Source organism: Myripristis murdjan, chromosome 23, assembly GCF_902150065.1.
Source record: "Myripristis murdjan chromosome 23, fMyrMur1.1, whole genome shotgun sequence".
In the NCBI taxonomy this organism is placed as follows: domain Eukaryota; kingdom Metazoa; phylum Chordata; class Actinopteri; order Holocentriformes; family Holocentridae; genus Myripristis; species Myripristis murdjan.
The window spans coordinates 12,834,590-12,858,905 of NC_044002.1; the positions used below are offsets into that span (position 1 = coordinate 12,834,590).

Below are 24,316 nucleotides of genomic sequence, written 5' to 3' on the forward strand. Positions count from 1 at the left end.
AGCAGTGCAGAGAAGATGTTGAAAACTAAATCATAAAAGTGTCAAAACAGTGCACAGAGAGCCAAGCTGCTGCCCTGGTGCCCTTGTGCAAGGCAGAAATGTGTGTATCCTTCCCCACAAGTGTGATACTTGTCAACTTGGCAAATTAAGTAAAGGCTGAAAATTTTTAAAGCCAGAATTTCACATGGTTCCTGCTTTGTCACCTTCCATGACCTACATTAACGCAATATGTCCCCCCAAGCCAATATTTTAAACCACACTTCAGCTCTTCTGTTTAAGTTAGTATTCAATCAATGTCTCATATTCAGGATGAAGCAGGGAAACGGACATAGGGTTAACACAATAGGGAATAAATGTTATGTTTGGTGAATACTGATTTTTTTTTTTCTTTTTTTAAATTGAGGCTGGCAAAATTCCATGACTTAAAATAAGAATTTATTAAGCTATATGACTTTCCCTGTGTGGAACAGACCGGATTTCAGTGTCATTTAATGACTCGAAATAGTTCTCTCACATGCAGGGTGCAAAAAAAAAAAAAAAAATTACCCAAACCTTATCTGTTAACCTGCGACGGGTTAAAACAGACAACTGTCGTCTGCCTGGTGCCAATTTCCAACCCTGATCACATGACTCATGCTAATCCGACTGTGCGTTCACACTGCAAACAACTCAAGAAACAAGAGAAACCTCAACAATTATTGACCACAGTTGCCTACTTTCCTCGTTTTCTCTCGTTTGTTATGGAGGACATTTCGGCTGCAGGACAACTCTGGGGCAACATCGCCCGTCTACAGCCAATCACGTGCCAGCATGTCAACACCATGATGTGGTTGCTTGCAGTGTGAACACAGAGTGAGGTTAAAAAACAAACAAACAAAAAAAAACAAAAAACAAAAAACAAACAAACCAGGAAACGGCACAGCATACCGAACTGACCAACCAAAAATCAACCAATCACAATCTAGTCTACAGCGTGGGTGAGCAGAGGTGCACTGTGGGACATGGGGGGGGGGCACCCTCCTGCTGTACTGTATACTCACCAGAGTAATAAACTGTTGAGAGGAGGAGGAAAAGATGGAGGGAGGGATGGAGATGAGGACATGACAGATGGGCAGGTGAAACCCAGCCAGGAGGGCAGAAAGAAAGAGTTACAAAAACAAAACAAAACAAAGCAAAAAAAAAAAAAAAAAATACTGAAAACTGAGAAGAACTGGTGGCATGGTGAGAGAGTCAAAGAGAAACAGTTGAGAGCCAAGCTGAAGACAGATGAAGACAGATGACAAAATGGTGAAACAACCAAAAGAAACAAAGTCTAAGGAGAGAAATTGAGGAAAAAAGTCAGAGTACAGACAGAAACTCCAAACAAGAGAATGAATAAAAGGGAAAACATTAAATAAAAGGGCAGCACCAACAAATGGAAACAGCAGACAAATAAAAGCTGTGATATTCAGAGAGTTGCAGCAGCCGTACCTTTATTTCTCGTTGCTCTACAGATTTCTCCCATATCTGCTGGTCATAGGCGCCAATCTGAATTAAAAAAAAAAAAAAAAGAAGAAAACAGAGAAAGGATTTGTGATGAAATATGAGGAATAGCTGAACTGGGATGGAACGCAGCAGGGGTTGAATACCACGGAAAAACCACAACCACAAGATGGTACAGTAAAGATGCACACCACATCTGGGCTCTAGATCCAGTGGGAATCAGTGGAAAATTGATAAATACAGCACGCTATTGGCTGTGCTTTTGCCATTGCTCTTAATGAGAAACTCATGAGAAACATACTGCAGGGCCAAACCAAACCTCTGCTGGGCAGAAGACACTTGGAAAAATGAGACTTCACTCTCTTTTCATTTCTCTCACTCATTTTCTCTCCATCTTCTTTCCATTTTTTCTTATCCTTTTTCTCGCTATAGGGAATAAAATGAAGTAAAGTGAAGCTGGTCCAAATGGACAGGTTCAACCAGAGTGCAGCTCACAATAAACATCTGACAAACCCCTCATATTCATCAATGTCAAGTCAACCACACAAACACACACGCACACACACACATAAACACACACATGCTGACTCTAGGGAAATGACTATATCACAACCACTCAGGCAGAGACAATGGACTCAAGTGTCCTCAAAGATCAGTGTATGTGTGTGTGTGTGTGTGTGTTCATTCAGCTTTATATTGGCAGTCTTATTCTTCTATGACCCTTCAGTTAAGAAAGAAAGAAAGACAGAAAGAAAAAAGTAAGAAAGTATGGTTCATGGAGGTAGTCTCACACACACACACACACACACACACACACACACACACACACACACACATATACACACACAATGAGTGAGTGAATCACAGCTATTAAACACTAGATGTGACACTAGTGTTTTATACTTATGAGTGAATAATGTCAGAGGCAAAGAAAAACGGACAAAGATACAGCATGCACTTATCGTGGGAACAAGATAGGCAAAAGCCTTGACTAGACTTTTGGCCCATGGACAGACACACACACACTCACACACCCACACACACACAATCCAAACACAACCCAAGGTCAAAGTGTGCTAATTTCACTATGCTTGGGTTACCAGTTCCTCCTTTGTCCTGGTTCAGTGTCTTTAACGTCCCAGTTGAGGTTTATTATCACCTCTCACTTTGGCAGCTACAGTGTTTCACTGTGTATCACAATGAAGGATTAGTAGGAAGTGTGTGTTTTCATTTAAGATTACCATCTGTATTTTGTACAAGTTATTCTTAAGTCTTCAAGCACTGATGTCCTATATAACAGGGAGGTACAATGCTGAATGTTGAACATTAAAAATAATAAGACCCACCAAATATCCATATTCGACATCACCTACAACGCTTTAATTTTCAGCTCAGTTTTTTCTTAGTGTTCAGTGTTTGATTTTACTTCATAATTTCTTTATCATCCACTCACTTTTGATTCTCCTGTATCTGATGTTTTAATAATTTATTACACTGTTTTTTTAAACCCACCTCTCCCACTGTGATGGCCACGGCCACACAGGGTAACATTGCCCCACAACACCACACTTTTTCACCATATTAGTTCAGTTTAGTTTCATTACTTTGTTATCTGCACAAGTTTATTTCATTTGCAGTCAAACATACTTAAATAATTCACATCACACTGTCTGATTTAGAATTTGTTTATTTGCTTTAGCTTTACATTGTTTAAATGGAGTGCACACATTTTTACAGTGTATAGTTAGTTAGCAATCATTTGTTTTATTAATCTGTTTTTGTTTGAGTTACCGTGCTGCTTGGAAGGTCTGCTGGCTGCTGAGGAAAAAGGTGTGGCTGTGGGTGAAGAGCCCTTAAATACTGGAGCCAGCTGATTGGATGCAACCACTGCTGCAGATGTCATGGGGGGGTTTCAGGGTTTAGTTAGGTTTCTTTGTGTTTAGTATAGTTTGTGTTAATTGTGTTGACCCCTTGTGTGTTATTTGGTTTGGCCAAGCCAGTATATAAGTTCCCTTGTGTGTCATTGTGGTAGGTCAGTTTGTTTGGTTCACATTTGGTTTAGTTGCTATTATACTGAGTTCAGTTATATTTCTTTGACCTCTTTTATAGGCCTATTTTGTAACATTTGCTTGTGATTTAAGTTTGCTTTTGGGTGAATAAAACCCCATTTTCATTTGAAACTCCTGTTTCCTCGTTGCCTTACTGCTTGGTCCCTGACAATTGGTGGCAGTGGTGGGATCTTTCAGTAGAGGACAGGATTTTTTTTTCTTAAATTTTGGGATTTTTTTGTGGTTTTTTCTCTTTGTTGCTCCCCCAACAACAGCAACAACAAAAAAAAAAAAAATGCAGCGTGGAGGAAAAAGTGTAAGGAAGGCAGGAGGGCCTGCAAGCTTGCAGACAGCCCAGGAGGCGCAAGCCAGTGATGAGGAGCAAGGCGACGGAGCTCTTGGAGGGGTAAAAAGCACTGAGGGTGAAGGTAAGGAGCCGACCCTGTCACAGCTGGTTGCCATTCTCCAGAGTCATATGGGGCAGCAGGAGGCCAGGGAGGCAAAGAGGGAGGAGGAAACTGCGAGACAGGAACAACGGTTCAAAGCACTTCAACACCAGTTTCAGCTGTTGCAGTTAGAGGTACAGGCCCGAACCTCTCCACAACCAGATCCTCTGCTGGCAGATTCTGAACCGTCTGACTTGGAAGGTCTACCGGCTATGCACCAACCTCAGGCCCAAGCTGAGCCCATCACCATTACTGCAAGTCCAGCCATGGCCTCAGCAGGTCGGTTTCGCTCACATTATGAGCCCAAATTAGAAAAATTAACTGATAATGATGACATTGAACATTTTCTTGTTACCTTTGAACGCATTGCTGTAGCATGCCAGTGGCAGAAATCAGACTGGGTTTTTCATTTAATACCATTGCTGACTGGCAAGGCTAGAAGTGCTTATGTGCATATGGACAGTGATGACTCTCTTGATTATGACCAGGTAAAAACCGCCATTCTTTCCAAGTATGACATTAACACTGAGACCTACAGGCAGAGATTCCGCTCCCTAGAGGTCAATCCTGATGAAAGCCCCAAGGAGTTGTATGCAAGGCTCAAGGAGCTTTATGGGAAGTGGATCCAGCCAAAAGGTAAAACCACCCATGAAATTGGGGAAATGATCATATTGGAGCAATATTTGAGAATGCTTTCCCCTGAGCTTCAGGTGTGGATCCGAGAGCATGATCCAGGTTCAGCAATGGAGGCTGCTAAGCTGGCTGACGTCTTTGTGGCTGCTCGGAAGAGGGGACAACCCTGGAGCTACAACTTGTGGAAAACCATCAAGGACAGCCGTAAACCAGCTCAACAGCCCCATCAGAGACCAGCGGCCGGTGAGGGTAAGCCACCCATGTGGGGAAGCCAGCCAGCCAGTATGCCATCAAAACCTTCTGGTAAAAAGCCTATTTGCTATCTGTGTGGAGTAGAAGGCCATACAAAACCTATGTGTCCTAAAAATTCAGCTAAGATAACACAGATGTGCTTTGTACCACGCCCTCATGTTGAGCCAGAGCTTAAGAATGACCAGCCAACTAGAACTGCACAAATTGAAGTTAATGGAATTAGTCTCAAGGCTCTAATTGATACTGGGAGTGATCAGACTCTTGTGCACAGGAAGTTTATACCACCCAACGTTGTCAATATCAGAGACACCATCCCAATCTGCTGTGTACATGGAGATGAGAAGAGTTATTCAACAGCTGACGTGTACATAAAAGTGGAGGGGCAAACTTACCTTGTGAATGTTGGGGTTGCTGATAACTTGCCTTACCCAGCCATACTGGGGCGTGACCTCCCAGTGCTCTTTGATTTGTTGGAGCCAGAACAAGGCCGCAAATGTAATGCTGCTGTAACCAGAGCGCAGGCCAAACAACCCAGTGAGTACTCTGAGACCCTCAGTGCCCTGCCCTTCTATAATGCAGAGTTGGAGACTAAACCCGGGAAGTCTCGGAAAACTCGCCGACAGAGGAAGCAGGAAAAATTCCGACATACAATTGTGAGACCACCAACCAATGCTGAGCCAGAGTTACCTTTAGGTTTTCAAATGCCTGCCAATATCTCTGATATGCAGAAAACTGATCCGTCTTTAGCTTCTCTTTTCCAGAGGGCAAAGGGGAAGGAGCCAGGAGCTGAGCTGGACTTCAATGGAGAGGAGTACATTCTGCAAAATGGCATGCTGTATCGTCAACAGGGGTCAGTGTTGCAGCTAGTGGTTCCCCAAGGAGCTAGAGACACCATACTCACCTTGGGGCACTCAGTTCCCTGGGCTGGCCACCTGGGTAAGCATAAAACCACAGCTCGCATTAGACAGCATTTCCACTGGCCTGGTCTGCGCAGAGATGTTGCTCAGTTCTGTCGAAGTTGCCCTCAGTGCCAAATGACATCTGCCAGAATACCCTCCAGAGCTCCACTCCAACCACTACCCATCATTGGCACCCCATTTGAACGGCTTGGGATGGACATTGTTGGGCCGGTTGAGAGAAGCAAGGCAGGGAACCGTTACATGCTTGTTATAACAGATTATGCCACAAAGTACCCAGAGGTCTTTCCGCTGAAATCCATAAAAGCAAAATCAGTTGCTTTCTGTTTGGTACAGTTCTTTGCCAGAGTAGGCTTCCCTCGTGAAATATTGACAGATCAAGGAACTAACTTTATGTCCACTCTGCTGAAACAGGTGTACCAGTTGCTTGGCATTAGGAGCTTGAGGACCACACCCTATCATCCCCAAACTGATGGACTGACGGAGCGCTTCAATCAGACCCTGAAGCAGATGCTTCGGAAGTTTGTGAACAACAGTGGTACAGACTGGGATCAGTGGCTGCCATATCTCCTCTTTGCATATAGGGAAGTACCCCAAGCCTCCACTGGTTTCTCGCCCTTCGAACTTTTGTATGGGTATGAAGTACGAGGGCCTCTCTCACTGCTGAGAGAGATCTGGGAGGGAGACAGGGGGAGGGGGCAGTCTGTTAATATTGTATCTTATGTTGTCCAGATGAGAGACCAATTGGAGAGAATGGGTGAGCTTGCCCAAGTACACATGGCGGAGGCACAGCAACAGCAGAAGGCCTGGTATGATCAGGCAGCCCGGCAGAGATCTTTCAACCCCGGACAAAAAGTGCTGGTGCTCCTCCCCAGTGATAACAACAAGCTGTTGGCACAGTGGCAAGGACCATTTGAGATCATGAAGAAGTTTGGGCCTACCACATACCAGGTGTCAACCCCAGGGCAACCACGCTCCAGTAGAGTTCTGCATATAAATCTCCTGAAGGAGTGGGTGCAGCGACCTGACAGGAAGGCAGAAGTGATGCTCATCAGAGAGGTGCTAGAGGAAGAAGAAGTGGAAGAGCAGTACTTACCTCCTGCTGGTACTCCAGTGGATTTTGACCTCAGCCATCTCTCTGAGGACAAACAGCTTCAGGTGAGATCAATCTGCAATTCTGAAGTATTTTCAGAGAATCCTGGGAGAACAAATATTGTTGAACATGACATTGTTGTGAGAGAAGGTGCTTCTGTGAGACGGCTCAGTTACAGGATTCCGGAGCGACTGCTGGTCTCTCTGAGAAAGGAGGTGGACCTGATGCTGTCCCTGGGGATCATTGAGACGTCGAGAAGCGAATGGTGTAACCCAGTGGTCCTGGTGCCAAAGAAGGATGGCAGCATCAGGTTCTGCATCGACTTCAGGTACCTGAACTCAATTTCTCTGTTTGATTCCTACCCAACACCAAGAATTGATGACCTGCTTGAACGGTTGGGAAAGGCAAAATACTTGACCACACTAGATTTGTGCAAGGGTTACTGGCAGGTTCCACTCACTGAGCGGTCAAGGGAGCTGACAGCCTTCAGGACACCATGGGGGCTCTTCCAGTTCAGGGTCCTACCATTTGGGCTGCACGGTGCTCCGGCGACCTTCCAGAGGCTCATGGATGAGGTACTTCGGGGTCTCTCTGGTTTTGCCGCAGCATATCTGGATGACATTGTCATTTACAGCGCCACCTGGGAGGAGCACCTGGAACATCTCCACACTGTGTTGGATTGTCTCCACTCTACCGGGCTGACTGTGAACCCATCAAAGTGTGTCTTTGCAGCCGCAGAGACGGAGTACCTTGGCCATGTCATCGGGAATGGGGTGATACAGCCACAGGTCAACAAGATCCAGGCCATCGAGTCATGTCCCCTACCACAAACAAGGAAGCAGCTCAAATCCTTCCTGGGCATGGCGGGCTTCTATCACCGCTTCATTCCACGGTTCTCTGCCAGGGCAGCCCTACTCACAGACCTGACCGGATCTCGGTGTCCCAATCAGGTCCAGTGGACAGAGGAGTCAGTGGCGGCTTTCCATGACATCCAGCAGTCACTGAGTAAGAAACCTGTTTTGTATAGTCCAAATTTTGATGAACATTTTATTCTGCAAACTGATGCTTCCGACAGGGGACTGGGAGCAGTGCTTCTCCAAGGACCACAAGACAATCGCCATCCAGTCGCCTACATCAGCCGGAAGCTGTTCCCCAGAGAGGTTCGGTATTCAACGGTGGAGAAGGAGGCACTGGCTATCAAGTGGGCCTTGGACTCTTTCCGGTACTACCTCTTGGGTAGAGAGTTTACCCTGGAGACGGACCACAAAGCGCTTCAGTGGATGGAAAGGATGAAGGACACCAACGGAAGAATCACCCGGTGGTACCTGGCCCTGCAGCCATTCCGCTTCAGCATTCAGCACATCCCAGGCAGGGACAACCTGACAGCTGACTATCTCTCTCGCTGTTCCAGCGAGGGTCCTTGAAGGGGGGGAGTGTGTGATGGCCACGGCCACACAGGGTAACATTGCCCCACAACACCACACTTTTTCACCATATTAGTTCAGTTTAGTTTCATTACTTTGTTATCTGCACAGGTTTATTTCATTTGCAGTCAAACATACTTAAATAATTCACATCACACTGTCTGATTTAGAATTTGTTTATTTGCTTTAGCTTTACATTGTTTAAATGGAGTGCACACATTTTTACAGTGTATAGTTAGTTAGCAATCATTTGTTTTATTAATCTGTTTTTGTTTGAGTTACCGTGCTGCTTGGAAGGTCTGCTGGCTGCTGAGGAAAAAGGTGTGGCTGTGGGTGAAGAGCCCTTAAATACTGGAGCCAGCTGATTGGATGCAACCACTGCTGCAGATGTCATGGGGGGGTTTCAGGGTTTAGTTAGGTTTCTTTGTGTTTAGTATAGTTTGTGTTAATTGTGTTGACCCCTTGTGTGTTATTTGGTTTGGCCAAGCCAGTATATAAGTTCCCTTGTGTGTCATTGTGGTAGGTCAGTTTGTTTGGTTCACATTTGGTTTAGTTGCTATTATACTGAGTTCAGTTATATTTCTTTGACCTCTTTTATAGGCCTATTTTGTAACATTTGCTTGTGATTTAAGTTTGCTTTTGGGTGAATAAAACCCCATTTTCATTTGAAACTCCTGTTTCCTCGTTGCCTTACTGCTTGGTCCCTGACACCCACACATCTGTTTTTACTTTTCTTTTATTATATTTTAATGATTGCTTAATGCATTTAATATTTATTTTATTCTAACGATTCTCATATATGTGTGTTCATATTCATATATAATTTTGTGTGCAGAACTCTTTCTGCTCATTTTAGTGTTGCCATTTTTTATTTTTTTGCCACTCCTCAATGTTAAATTGTCTGTATGAAAGGTGCTATATAAATAAACTTTAATTGATTGATTGACTGACTGAAGTGATATTGTCATAAAAAATGTATAGATCAATAGAAAGTGAGTGAGAAAAAAGGTCAATGAGGAAATCCGTCTGTCTGTCTGTATCAGTAACCTACATTACAGACAGACAGTGGCATGAATTAGATGCTCCTTAGTCAAACTAGTCTTGCTCTGGTAATGCTAATCTACACCTGCTGGAGTATAAATTACTGACCCACACACACACACACACACACACACACACACACACACACACACACACACACACACACACACACACACACACACACACACACACACACACACACACACACACACACACACACACACACTCATATAACATCAACAACTTTCTCTCCACTCTCAGTTCTCTAAACTTTTTTTTCCTGCAAACGTTCTGATCTCATGTTGAAAAAGTTTTATATTTTGAATGATTATACTTCATTTGGGTGTCATTAATGACACCCAAATATTGTTCATTTGTTAAATTAAACATCGCTTTTGGGTTGAGGCTGATTTTTCCCACTGCACTGCACTGAGCAGGATGTAAAACCTGATATTCCAGGCTTACCTGATTGTTTGTTTGAACTAATAGTCTAGATATACTATTCCATTTAGGTTATCTGTTGGTATTCTTCAATGCAATTTATGGTGACTTCATAAATTTCCATAGATATTCTAAGAATGTGAACATTTAATCTGTAGTTTCAGTGTTGAGAGAGTTGACATTTGAATTCACTTTGGCTGCTGTGGAGATATGTTCCAGTCATTGAGAAGCTGGGAGAGGAACAAGACTGTCAAGTGACGCATGGACGCACACACACACACACACACACACACACACACTGAAGCACCTATTTTTATCCAGTCTCATAACTCTTGTTAAGAAAAAAAGCCTGCCCAGCAAAACCGCTCATCTAATTTTAATGCTGTGATCTGAAGGAGAGTCATTTTTTCCATAACTTACATGGACATCAGCTATGCAAATCTATGGCAAAAATGCAGGAAATCAGCTTTAAATAGTTAAACTCCCCCCTTCCCCCCTCCTTCCTCTTAAGGTTTGGGATCTTGGGGCCGCACTAAAAATTTTTTTTGCTGGGCTGCAGCCCTGTGCCAGCTCTTTTGCTCTCATGCAGCCTGAGCCTCCATACAGTCACTCCGCGCAGGAAGAGTCAGGGTTAAAGGAGAAGCAATGGAGATGCATCTTAGTGAATTTGTGTCCCAAATAATAATCTCGGACTATGATTTAGCCTCTAGGGATGACAGCTATTTTTAGGGGGCTTCCAGTGTAGCTGCTTGCATCCGTTTCCATTTCTTTCAGGACATGAGTTGTACGTTTCTTCACACAATACACAGACAACAACACTTTTCTGTGAAGACGATATTTTGGCCAATGCGCTCTGTCTCTGTCGCTCCCCACATAGTATATCTTCATAAAACCAGATGGACAATAAACGACGACCAGACCGCTTCCAATACCAAAATCTTCTCCCTTGCCTACAGATTCTCTCCCTCTCTCTGGACGGACAGACAGACAGACACATAGAGATTACCCTAGTAATATTTCAATTTCTGACTGCAACAGCAGATAGAAAATGTCAGTTCAATAAACATTACAAAAAACAAAAACATGAACAGCCGGGCAGTAAGAGAGAGACAAAAGGAGGAAACAGGTATGAAAAGATGAGTAACTTTGGGTGAGACACACACACACGCGCACACACGCGCACACACACACACACACACACACACTGCATTGAGTTGTGAGGCAAATGTGATCTGACCGATTGGGATTAGCAGGACTGCAAATCCTCTTAGCCACAAACATTGTTACACCACTATCTGTACACATTTGTCTTAGTCCTCCCTTCTCAAACTCTTTCAGAGTACACTGCTCTTTTTTTTTAATATATATATTTTTTACTTTTGCCACACAGACTCAGGTTACTGTCTCATCACCGGCTTGTTCTAAAACTGTTTTTTCCGTGAAATTATAACTGTAACAGGTCAAAAGTGAATTCACAGCATGAAATAAATGAGTAAAAGAAAAATATAGCAGGTTGATGCAGCTTAATTGGTATTTATGTTGTGATATGGACAAGTTTATTAATTCATTCTTGATTCATGGTTTCACTGATGAAATCCCTGACTCAGTGATTTGTCTGATGAGAGTGAGTCAGAGGAGGAAGAGGCAGAGGCCGAGCGCTCCACTGCCGCAGTGCCAGGGTCACCATGGCGACGGATGGAGGGGTGATCCAGGGAGAGAGAGAGAGAGAGGGGGATTACGTTGTCGCGGCAACAGAGTTATGTAACCACTGCCTCTGCAATGGAGGGGGTGGTGCGTGTACACACACACACACACTCAGACAGATAAACATAGATATGTACAGTAGTAATGTTAAGAAAGCTGCTCATCATTTTCTCTCTCTCTACCACCTGCATGTCCAAGCATCACTATGTCTCTCTCTCTCTCTCTCTCTCTCACACACACACACACACACACACACACACACAGCACAGCCAGATGTATGTACTTAGTGAAACAAGATAATTGCATGCCCACGCTTCAATTTGACTTGCTCTCTCCTCTCCCATAGCCCTCAGTCTTGTTTTCTGCAGCTCTCTGTCTCTCTCCTACCACCACCACTACCCCCACCACCCAGACACACACTCACACACACACACACACACACATACATTTAGATGCCAGTCCTGACTGCAGCCTCTTTCACTCCTTTAGTCTCTCTCTTCCTCTTTTTGAGTGTCTCACCCTCACTCTCATCCACCTACTCACATCCGCACACACACACACACACGCACACAGGCATACATGCACACACACATGCACACAATGTCATCATCCTCTTAGTTGCGACTGCTCTGCTCTTGATGCATTTTTACAACCTATGGCTCCTTGTGTGTGTGTGTGTGTGTGTGTGTCTACAGCTGAATCAAAACATAGGCACATTCTTTTGGGCTCACTCATCAACACAAATAACTTAGAGACAGAGAGACTGGAGGTATCAGAGAGTGGTCGGCTTCTGTTTGGTTCTTTATGGGTAGCATTTCCTATAAGCTTAGCATAAAGACTTGAAGTCGATAGGAATCACTAACCTGGCTCTGTCAAAGTGAAAATAATAAACCTTACAGCAACTCTGAAGACATCTCATTTACACAGTGTATCATGTGGATTTGAAATACCTGTCTTGGAATTTGGAAAAAACAAATGAGAGTTATTTTAGGAGAAGTTCATTTATGGTTGATCTTCCTATATCTTTAGTGGTGTGTGGATCACACTGGTAGACGGAAGGATAAATGTGTTCAGTGGTTTTCCACCTGCATTTTTATAATTCTAGCAGATATGCATATGATCTCAAAAAGATCACATCGGTGCATCCCTCAAGTAAGTGTGATTATTCTGCTGAACATTGCAACTACTTTATAACTTGCGATGCAGTGCATAGACAGATTTTTTAACATTAAAAAAAAAAAAAATAAAAATAAGTGTAGCTTTGTATTTGCAGTGTTTGAATGCAGTGGAAGTATTTTCATAATACAGCCAAAACAAACAAACAAACTAGGTCATTTTGGTTAGATAACCCCAAACACTCCTCCGCAACATCTAGTTTATGCTCAGAGTTAAACTATTCAAACACCTCACCTCACAGAGAGCCCAGTTTGAAACAGCAGAGCTCTTTGCTCAGCTGGTATGAGACAAGCCATGATGGAAAATCCCACACCTATTTGTGGGATTGCTTTACTGTATTTCAGCCTAGGTGTGGTCGGCTTTGACACACTGACAAACCACAGCCTCTGCTACGGAAGCACAGAGACGCATAGAAGGGCTGCAGGTTCAGGGTGGTGGGTGCAACAGATGGAGGGCTTTCAGAAACAGTGAGTGACTAAGCAAATAAATAAATTAATTAAATGTTTCCCAGAAACAATATGTCCTGAGTTGAATTCATCACCCAGTCTTTCAAAAACAAAGATGATTCTGTCCTGAAAAAACTTCTATGCTGTGAGCAAAGGTCTTCTGAAGCTTCTTCACTTTGAAAGAACCTGTATTTTACTTCTTTTTAACAAATTAAAACACTTCCCTGTGGTATTAAAAACAACATGTTGACCAAACTGCTTTACCTTTACACAAGTTACATCAGTAATTACTTGGTATTTCTCCCAAATGCATGGACAGCTTACTTTGGGATGAAGCTCTTCAAGTGAATTCGTGCAAGAACAAATGAACAAATCAGTCACTGACTGGATGAATGACAGAGTGAAATGAAAGTTTGGACGCCCAGCTGGTTGTGGCAGGCCGGTAAAATCATCCCACTGTGTTTCTGCATGTGACTATGGCAACAAGAGGACATGTTGCAGGAGTGTGTGTAGGGCCTATTTTCAGTTCAGACAGGTGTGTGTGACAGATGGGAAAATCTCCTATTATTAACCACAAGGGACAGTCACATAAATCTCAGTCAGAAACATATGTACATGTCATTTACTATGAATAACACAAATAAATACATTTTTGTTTACATTTTTTTTATCCTGTTGAAATATACAGGCAAACTGATGGAAAGTTCAGACTGAGTGATGATCAGCTCATGGCAACATTTCAGTAAAAGAACTATAGGCTACATAATAATAAATACAGAGCCATTAATAATAATGAATGAGAATGAATGAGCAGTTAATGAGTTATGGTTTCCTTGTAGATTAATTCATTTGCTTGAACATGAATCAAACCCAACCCTGCATGCCATGCTCTATTTTCTGTGAGGAATTAAAAAAACAAGAAAAGAATGTAGGCCGGAGGCTATTAATGGTCAGAGGGAAAATATCCATCTGCGATTGGGCATTATCCAGAATGGAAATGAAGAACAATGAAGATATTTAGGGAAAAGAAAGAAACCATTGAGAGAAGGGAACAGATTTTTTTTTCTTTTTAAGTGTGGTAGCTTGTTTGGTATGTGTGTATGTGTGTGTGTGTGTGCAGGGTGTGATTTCTCAGTCGTGGATGGAGAGGAAAATTCGACACAAAGTGTTATTGGCATGGCAAGCTGCCTACACTGCTGTGTGCGTGTGAGTGTGTGTGACTTAGAACTGAATCCACAATTACACCTGGAATTTATTGCAGCCAAACACATCCAAACAACACACACCACTCGTCTTCATCTCCACACGCCTAATAAATACATCACATATCGAGCTACATGTCTCTTTTGCTCTAAATATAGGCCTGTTGTCAATATAACAACATATCACTTTACAGCTGAGTGGATTCACACAGAAGCTACTGACCTTGGCAGCTCATGCACCTCCACATATCTCACCCACATACCAAGAATATCAACTGTGTCACATGCATACCTTAAATAGGCCTCTGAACTTTTGATTTATTACAGAGCTGTGCTAGGAAAAAAAAGATAGAGCTAAGTATTGCGCTGGGCTGGGCAATATGGACAAATTCAAATATCACAATAATTTTGACTAAATACCTCAATATCAGTATTGTGGGAGTGGATTTTGAGATTTCTGATAAATAATTATAAGTAATGCCTGTATGATAACAAAGTGGATAGAGGCAGAAAGAACAGCCACTTGGGACAAGACTTATGCCAAATCACAATATTACAATGTCAATGTCTCATATCATATAATCAATATATAGCCCAGACTGAGTATTGTGATATTTTTCCAGTATTACATCAACTCCACAACCCCTTTTATTAATATGTGTCATCTGATTCATTTTCATTTGATACTATGACATCTACATTTTACTGGACTGTGTTCAGTAAGTCGGCTAATTCTGTTTTGATAAACTGGAAGAGAAATTTTGGATTGAATCATTTTTAGTCACTTTGTTATCACATTTACCATATATGCTGTATTTCATTGGTCTCCACAGGTCTTGTGCAGTAGGTTGTGTTTTAAGTCAGTCAGATTTTCAGTCAGCTCTGTAGATTATTGCAGTATATCATAATGCATATCATATTGTGATGCATATGTAGTGATATGTATCATGAGGTCCCAATTTACTTTATTGTAGCTCAGCTTTTTAAGTCAATATTTATGGTCTATATGCCAATCAAACAGAATATGTTGAGTGATAAAATACTCATAAGTTTGGCCTATAACCTAATACCCCCAACAAGCCAGCAGCTGAGGTCCTAAATGGCAACTTCAAATACTGTGATACTGTGAGAAAAACAAACACAAGTTATAGTGTGCCATAGCAAATATAGCATGCTGGCTGTGTGTCTCACTGTAGTGACAAAAAAGGCTCCTTCCACACAAACATAACCCTGCATCTATTCTCAGCTTCTCTTCAGACAAGGTAGTGAAATATAGCATGACTCATATAGGCCACTGGGCAAAGACAAACAGCAGGGACAGCAGCAGCCTGAGGGCCACACAGGCAGGCTGAGGAGCTGAGGATGACAGGTTCAGATCCCAAGTCATGCCTTGAAATCTGGGCTTCACTCTTAACCAACAAAAAGTCAACAGAGCAGGTTGACCATACTTGCACAATGCATCTGTCAGCAGCAAATACGTTGACTTGTTTGGGCCAATCAGTGCAGTTCTGCAGATTTTGGCGTGCACTGGTCTTACTGTTAATGTCTCCCATGGTAACTGATGGAGATAAACACATGAATCACCAGGAACAACTGAATTACACTCAAACTCATACAGTGAGCTTGGGCCCAAATTATGCACTGCGCCTCTTTCTCTCTCTGCTCTTTCCTGTCACTCTTCAGCTGCATCAAATCTAAAGAAAAAACACAACATAGTCTTTATATATCTAAACATAAGAATATGTCATTTATTGCGACACTCATTTAAAAAAAAAAAAAAAAAAAAAAAAAGCTTAACATATCTAAACGGAAGTTCAGGAGGGAAGAAACCCCCGAGGACAGGGACAGACAGGTGTGATCTGCTCCTTACAAACGTTTTATTCAGTCATGACTCAGCGCTTGCTGTCAGCAGTGTGCCCCTGCCCAGACAGGCCCAGCTGGAGAGACACACAAATACATGAAAGTGAACAAAACAGCTCTACTCTGAGTCAGCTCATAGACTTTGCCTGGATTCACCTCTCAGTCCTAAGAAAAAAAAATGCTTTCGAAAAATGTGTTTTGGCTTTTAAATCCAGACCGGAGGTATTTGCATATTTCAGAAAGGCAGATTTTATTCTTTCATAATGCTTCATGTAATTGATTTCACACCAATTTTTCAAAAAAAGAAAGAAAGCGGGAACATGCTGATTATTTCTGACTGACAGTGGAAAATTAATTGTGAAAAGACATAAAACACAAGGGATTAGGAGGTAAAAAGCATGTTTGTATGTTGTGCTACAAACTCTTTTCTGTATTTAGGTCAAAGTGAGCACGCAGCACAAAGCCAGCTATAGATGTAGAGTGACAAAACCACTAACTACAGTATTCAAGGCATTTAAATACTTTGTAAGGGCTTAAATTTAGATGACCCTGTAATCCGGGGTTTCTTGAGCACTAGTACCATCACATGCTGTGCAGACAGACAGGCAGACGGCAGACAGACAGACAGACAGGCAGACGGCAGACAGACAGACAGACAGCCTAGACTGTAGAGTATGAGGGCAATTGATTAAAGTTAGTCAGTCCTACTGCTGACTCACATAGAGCATGGATATTACATTTTGGGTGCTTTTTTGGTTGAAAATTTGATTCCACTTTGAATGAGATTTACATTTATTGCTACCTTAATAAGAGTGTACATGACCAAGAAACTGCACTGTCTGATGCCAACATTGTTTTAAACATGATTTCAAATGGACAGAGAGTCCATGAAGGAAATGGCGACAGATGGACAGAGATGGCTTGAGGAAAGGCAGACAGGCAGTAAGGACAGACAGACAGACAGGTCATGAGGACAGAGAGGCAGGCAGACGGGTGTGTAAGCTGAGAGGTACAAGGGGAGCTGTGCTGGAGTCCAGTGAGGATCTGATATCTGAGACTGTGGAACAAGAGGACACACAACACCGGTCTGGATTAGCGCTGCTCCGACCAGCCCTCTGCTGCTGCTCAGAGCTCATTTCCAAAAAGAAAACAATTTATTACCATCAAGTTTATCATGAACATACTTCTGAAATGCAGAGGACCACTCTATATTCATGTTTCCATGTTCATCAGTGACTTAAAACGCAATATCATTTTGTACAGAGAATGAGCCATCACTTTCTTCATTTAAGTAAAGAATGTTAGAGGAAAAGGAAACATGTTTTTTCTCTTTCCTCTTCTTCATATAAGCCCAGGTAAATTTGACAAGTCTCCATTGCTGTGCACTGTTTGTTGTCACAGGCTTATTATATTTATATGCTATGAAGGGATTTTCGGTGAATACAGAGATAGTTTGTTTTGTTTGAAGAGGAAAGAGAAAGAGAAGGCTAGCACTTCCCTTCAGGTAGTTTCACCCTGTTGCACATCTGGACATTCCTCTCTTTACAGGAAGGCTCATTCAATTTCTCAACCAAGCCTACTGTCCCAATAGCACCAGCCATATTGTTGGAATGACTCTTGGTGCTTTCATAAGATATTCACACACACATTTTTAATAAACAATCATTATTAATGTGAATAACTCTATCAAGCAGGTAGAGGTGAATAACGCAACAGCTAAAACAGTCTAAAAAGGTCAGATAAATGCATCCCTTTACTGTAATTTAGCCGTTCAAACAAAGAAAAGACAACACCTGTGCCATATGATGATATTACAATAAATCCAAAATCCCAGACAATACCTGGTGTCATATCAAGATATTGATTATCATACTGATAAATCATCCGGTCCTAATGTGACTATCTAAGACACCAAAACTCACCCCAAGATCAAGAAAATAATGAACAAACCCAGAATTAACTGCACCAAGTGTTTTGCAGCAGTAACTATGACCAACTACACTTATCAGATCTCTTGTAATCTGATTACTACTAATCGTTTTCAATCTGTTCCTCCCCAAACCCACTTATTACATTCGCAATGAAACTCAATCCCACTACAGTCAAAACTAAACTGAAACATGGCTTAAGGGTTTTAATTTCCCAAAGGAGTGCATGTGACGCTTAATTAAAATGTTTAGGAGGAAAATTTATAAGCACAGTCTGTGAAAATAACCACTGAGTCTCATATTTCCTTTGTGCCACAAGGCTTTTAGGGAACATATCAAGCTACTAATAAATAAATAAATACATAAATGAATAAATCAAACAAACAAGCACAGACAGGTCAGAAACATTCAGATTCTAGACAGCATGAAAACCCAGGATGAAAATGTATTACTTCTTACCTTTTTCTGGTACCACACCACTGCATCTTTCACTTTGGAAGCCATTTACATTTCCCTTCTCCCCGTCTAGGGCATCTTAAACTGGAAACACACAGACACACACACACACAAACAGAGAAAGAGAGCGTGTGTGTTAGTGACGGAGTAATGAGGAGAGAGAGGAGGAGGTTTATATAGACGCTACCTGGCAGGCAGGTGTGTCCTGACAACTGACGTAAGAGAGGGAGGAGTAAACACACACACACACACACACGTATTTGTGCACATGGTGTATTTGAAGTGAAGGAATTTAATGTGACATTGCCTTGGGTCCTATGTAAAACAGAAGTAGACAAACACAAACAATTTACCCTTGTTCTGCTGTCTTTGCTGCTTATGAATCACACTGTGATTCATACACACAGACACACGCACACACACACACACGCGCGCACACACACACACACAAACACACAAACACAGATAATAAAGAAGAAAGCAAAGCTGACCACTTTTCTTTGATGTTGTCTCCCTTGATGCTCACCTTACAACAAAAACACTTACACAGTTTTGCTATAAGCCTGTCTGGGCCTAATTATTGCTGTACTAGCACTGTCTGGAGCTGGTTGCTGCCGCTGAATCATACTCCCCCCCGCGCACACACACACACACACACACATAAACACTCATAAACACTTTGCTGATAAAATATGGGCATGACAGATGGGTGGATCCTGAGCTGCAGTTGGGTGGGTCGAGGGGTGAGTGAGTGGCTCTGAAAGACAGGTTGAGGAGCATGCACACAAACACACACACGCACACACACACACGAACACGCATACACAAACGCACACACACAAGCGCACACACACATGCACACACACACATGCACACACACACATGCACACACACACACACACACACACACACACTGAGAGAAGTCACCTTGACAAAGCAGTGTTCTTGAATGTTGCATCAAAGGACAGTAAAGCTGTCAAACAACCAGTTACATGCAGCCTACAGGCACATATGGCAGTTTAAGATGTATGTATATATAGGTATGTGTGTATGCATGTAGGTGTGTGTGGTCCCAAATGCTAGTGTTCCTAACTAAGTGCTAGTCATATACAGTAGTAGTCAATATTTCATGTACAAAAGAGATAATTAGATTTATTATTTATGTGCATGAAAATTGTCTTCAGATCAGCAACATGGATGGGACAAAGGTCTGGGGAGGTAGCTGGGGTACGTGTGTGTATCTTCCAAGGGGGTGGCATTGGGTACGTGGTTAAGATGGCGTCATGCGGAAAGCATGGGGTGTTCGTGGTTAGCCGCTCTCCTTCCCTCTTTTCTCCACTCTGTCTCTCTATCTGTCTGCATGTGTTCCTTCCTCTTCTTTCTGTCCCTTTTCTTCTGTTTATGTTACACAACAGCAGCATTGTCCTGCTGTGTGTGTGTCTGTGTGCGTGTGTGTGTGTGTGTCTGTGTGCGTGTGTGTGTGAGTGTGTGTGTGTGTGTGTGTGTGAATGTGGGGGGTGACAAAGGAGCAGAGAGATGAAGAATGACCACGGGCTACAGGCCAGACTGACTAACTAGGTAACATCTCCCTCTCCCTCTCTGTCTTTCTTTTTCTTTCACCAGTTATGTTTCCAATCTAGCTGTGATGCAACACCATTTTTTGAAATGCTGCAAAAAATAAAATGAAGTGCCTCTCCATCATCAGGCTGAAGTGAATAAACAGGCTTCCTGTATGCTGGAGGAAAAAAACAACATTCATGAGAAAAATGGAAACGATATTTCAAGGATTGGAGAAATGCACTTGGCACAATGAGGCTGCAGTTTTTCCTCTGTAATTTTATGTCGCTGTGGTGTTTTGGATGATAACTCTAATTTAGCCCTGTATTTTGTTGATACTGAGTCTGTCATGTTTCAAGCTGTTCTTTTTCAATTACAACATAATCATTCAAAATACACTTATTTTAATTTTGGATAAATGTTTAGACTAAATCGCAATGCTTTTGAATTTGAATTACACATTTACTCGTGCAGTGGTGGTAACTGTAATTATTATTTATTCAGCAAATGTCTTTCTTCTTTTATTGAATAACTTCCTTACCAATAAGGACAATGTCCACGTGAGTGAAAACACTTTTTTTTGCAGTAACAGTTCACACAAAACACAAACTGATAGCGGATAGATACAGTTTGGCAGAAAACAGTTCTCAAAGACACCTGAAGGTTTAATTTTACAGACAAAGTGAAGACAGGCTGGTCTGCATGCAAAGACCTGTTCTACTGACAGACTCACTCTCTCCCTTTCTCTGTTTTCCGCTGACTAACATTTTGGTCGTCTATTACTAAATAGTTTCTCTGTATCACTCTGTTGAGGACACAGTCTCTCTCTCTCTCTGTCGGTCATTTTTTCCCTATGCGGTTCCTTTTTTTCCAGTCTTGTCATTTTTCAAACATTTGCTCAAGAGCCAAAAGTACCATTTACCTTATTCCTCAAGTGATGAGTCAGTTCAGTTGATTCACTTAGTACAACACATACTATATGGATATAACACCCTCATGAATCCGGCTGAACACACCTCTATTCATGCATGAAAGGCAAATAATAAAAGGTGACATATGGTGGCCAGGCCCCACCTCCTGGGCGGTATAGCACTGTAACCTGCAGCATCCTTCAACTCTAACCTTCTTGATTCTTCTAAATTCGGAAAAGATTCCAACTTGGAACCGGCTCCTGATACTGATCCCAATTAACCATGCCCAGCCTTTTCATAAATGTGTTTGTCTGCTTTGCTGATCCAGTTCGGAGCGAGGCTCTAGGCAAGGGCAAGGCCATTTCTCTGGTTTACAGCAGTAAGAGTTTGAGTTTACTTGGGAGAATGCAGGCACACTCCACAGTTTTATCATTTAGATGTAGTGGCCCCTTCAGTGGCTCACTCTGTGCTCTCTGTTGGGTCTAATTTGCTTTGATCCCGGTGGGCCGGTTTGTACCTGCTCTGCGGGGCATGACTAAATGCCCCATACAATATGTGTTGTACCAACTGAAACAAGTGGAAGGGGATGCGAGGTTATGAATATTACCACTGTTCCCTGACTGAGAGGAACAAGGTACAGCGCTAAATGAAGAGTGGGGAGGTCACCTGAAGCAGACAATGCTGTATATCCTAGAAGGTGGGACCTGGCCACCCTGTACCTCATTCCTCTCATTCAGGGAACAGTGGTTATATTCATAACCTTGCATTAAGCAGCATTAAACCTTCAAAAATGTGTGTGTGTGTGTGTGTGTGTGTGTGTGTGTGTGTAAATGCGTGTCCCAACAGTGTCATAAGTCTACAAAGTGTATCTCAGTAGCACAGAGCTACTTCTCTACTAAAAAAAAAAAAAAAAAAAAAAAAAAAAAAAAAAAAAATTACAATGAAAATAACCACTTCAAAGAGCCACAGATGTATTAGCGTCTATGTGTGTATGCGTGTGCGTGTGTGTGTGTGTGTGTGATGTATACCTTCAGTCAAGGCAGAGCTCTTGCCAGCTCAGTATGTAAAGAATGTGAGAATGTTAGGTTCAAAGCATCAAAGACAGAAACATCTACTCATGCCAAATGACATAAGTTTCTATTTTAATCAGAGGGCATGCTTTGTGTGTGTCTGTGTGTGTGTGTGTGTGCGCGCATGTGTTCAGTTCTTGTGTGCAGCAGCGTTGCATGTATTGTCAGAAGGAAACTTTAACATAAATGCAAAAAGCTGCTGCTCGTAAAGCTGCAGGGCTGTGTGTGTGTGTGTGTGTGTGTGTGTGTGCGCGCGTAATGTGTGCGTGCATCTACCCCAGAAGGCATGCTGTATTTTTAGCAACAGGAAGAAAGTCTTTTTCTTCTCGTTGTCTACGATTACAATCGTCACTCCTCCCTCGATCCTTCCCTGCTGAACCGCACTATTTCTGTCTGTCTGCAGAGAGCTTTATTTCTATTGCTCTTCCTCTTCTTTAAACATGCCTCTCTTCTCTTTATCAGTATTATTTTTTTAAAAATCAATGTTCCATTCATCCAGAAAGACACTTATGAATATGCCAAAGTTCATATTAAGATTACCATAATCAATTAATTCTGTCCTGTGGTTCACCGGGACAAACAGCGATGCTATCAGCAGCAGGTTCAGTCAATCTCTTGTGTTTAAATATCTTATGAAAGCACAGGCATCCATACAATATGATCACAATATCAATATTGAGTATTTGGTCAAACATATCTAAATTATTTTGTCCATATTGCACAGTCATAGTTGTGATTTTACCTTCTGTGCACTCCAGTGAGGGGAAGGGTGGAGCCCTAAGTATTACCAATAGTGCTCGCTGCCATAGATGCGATATAAAACCCTTGGTGAGCTGGCGGAGGGGAGGCAACACTAGAAATGTGTCAAATCATCTGCTGAGTAAGCACAATACAGACGTGCAGAAATGTGCAGTTTCTGACTGCTTTGCTCACCTAACAGCCTCCTCACAGTCCCATCCTCATCCTCAGCAAGCAAGCCGTACATACACCACACAGGTGCAGCCTACACAGTTCATTTGGGCTAAGCTATTAGCTAACCATTTAGATTAGGCCTAACCTTCAACCTTTCCATCCTTGTTACTGAAGAAACACCTTCTCTCTCTGTCTCTCTCTCTCAAGATACCCATACCTATATAAGGCTACAGTTTTAATACTTTTAAAAGCTCTGTTATCTGTTTGTTCAAGCAATCCTTTGTACGTGAGGAAGTCATGCCAATAAAGTAGGCTAATACTGGACTGAATAGAAACAGAAAGAGAGTGAGACATAACATGGGTGCTGCTGGTTTGTGTTTCTACGTGCAACGGTCATATAAGTTAATGAGTTCATAATGTCAATAGAGGCTGTCACATTAACACTGAAGTATAGAGAAGTCAGGAAAGAGAGGGAGAGATCATGGATCAGGAAAAGAAAGAAAGAAAGAAAGAAACAACACCCCACTGGCCGCATCATTTAAAAGGCTTTCCTTTTGACATCTAGACATGCCTCTCTCTCTGTAAACATAAACATAGACAGAGTAACAATTTATTCCTCATTCACTCAAGAATAGCCCTTCCCCAATTTGCATTCACACACTCCCACTGTTTTCACAGTCGTAACAGCAACTCCAAAAAGTGTAGTACGCTGAGCTGAATGTGACGAGAGGAACGGGCTGCAACACATCCTCCATGGGAAATGTGACTGCTCTTAATTTTGCAATTTACATGAGGACATGTGGTAATTACTTTGAGGGGAAAGAGAATGGAAATTGAATATTTTCTTGTGCATGATCATTTTTGCCCAAGTTACACTTTTGGGACTAAAGACCAGCTTTGATTTGATAGCATGATAGCATGTGGACATTGACAATGGCTATGACGCTTCTTATGCGATTCCAGTGTATCCAGACCTGCAACTTCACACTTCCTGGCAGGATTACATGATCAAAGTTTTTAAAATGCCGACTGTAACAGAGTGCCAGGAAGAAAGCACATTCATCCAGACAGACAAACAGATCTGCAACTAGACAGACAAACAGGGTAATGCACCCTGTCATTAGTGGAATTTCATAACAAACACAAGTGTCTTTCACTCTCTCTCTCACATACACACGGACAGTAAACCAGCCTGCACTGGAGCGACTTTAAGGCCTCAAATCCTCCCCATCCAAAGATAGTGATAGGAAAACACTCGCTGCTCAAAGCCCTAAATCCCCTCGATACCTCGATGTGATGCCAGCACTGACACAAACA

General features: G+C 42.3%; 1 protein-coding gene across 4 annotated transcripts in view; it reads right to left on the bottom strand.

Moving 5' to 3' along the window:
• Window positions 1–24,316, bottom strand: part of LOC115354956 (putative homeodomain transcription factor 2) — a 56,567-nt gene that overhangs the window by 19,658 nt on the left and 12,593 nt on the right. For 3 of the 4 annotated variants that reach the window (XM_030045518.1, XM_030045515.1, XM_030045516.1), the window contains 3 exons: window positions 18,553–18,633; window positions 1,471–1,527; window positions 1,041–1,052 (listed from right to left, as the gene is read on the bottom strand). In XM_030045518.1, the coding sequence (XP_029901378.1) occupies window positions 1,041–1,052; window positions 1,471–1,527; window positions 18,553–18,597 (114 nt within the window). In that variant the 5' untranslated portion in view covers window positions 18,598–18,633. The remainder of the gene's footprint in view (window positions 1–1,040; window positions 1,053–1,470; window positions 1,528–18,552; window positions 18,634–24,316) is intronic. The other variant, XM_030045517.1, reaches the window with a different exon arrangement.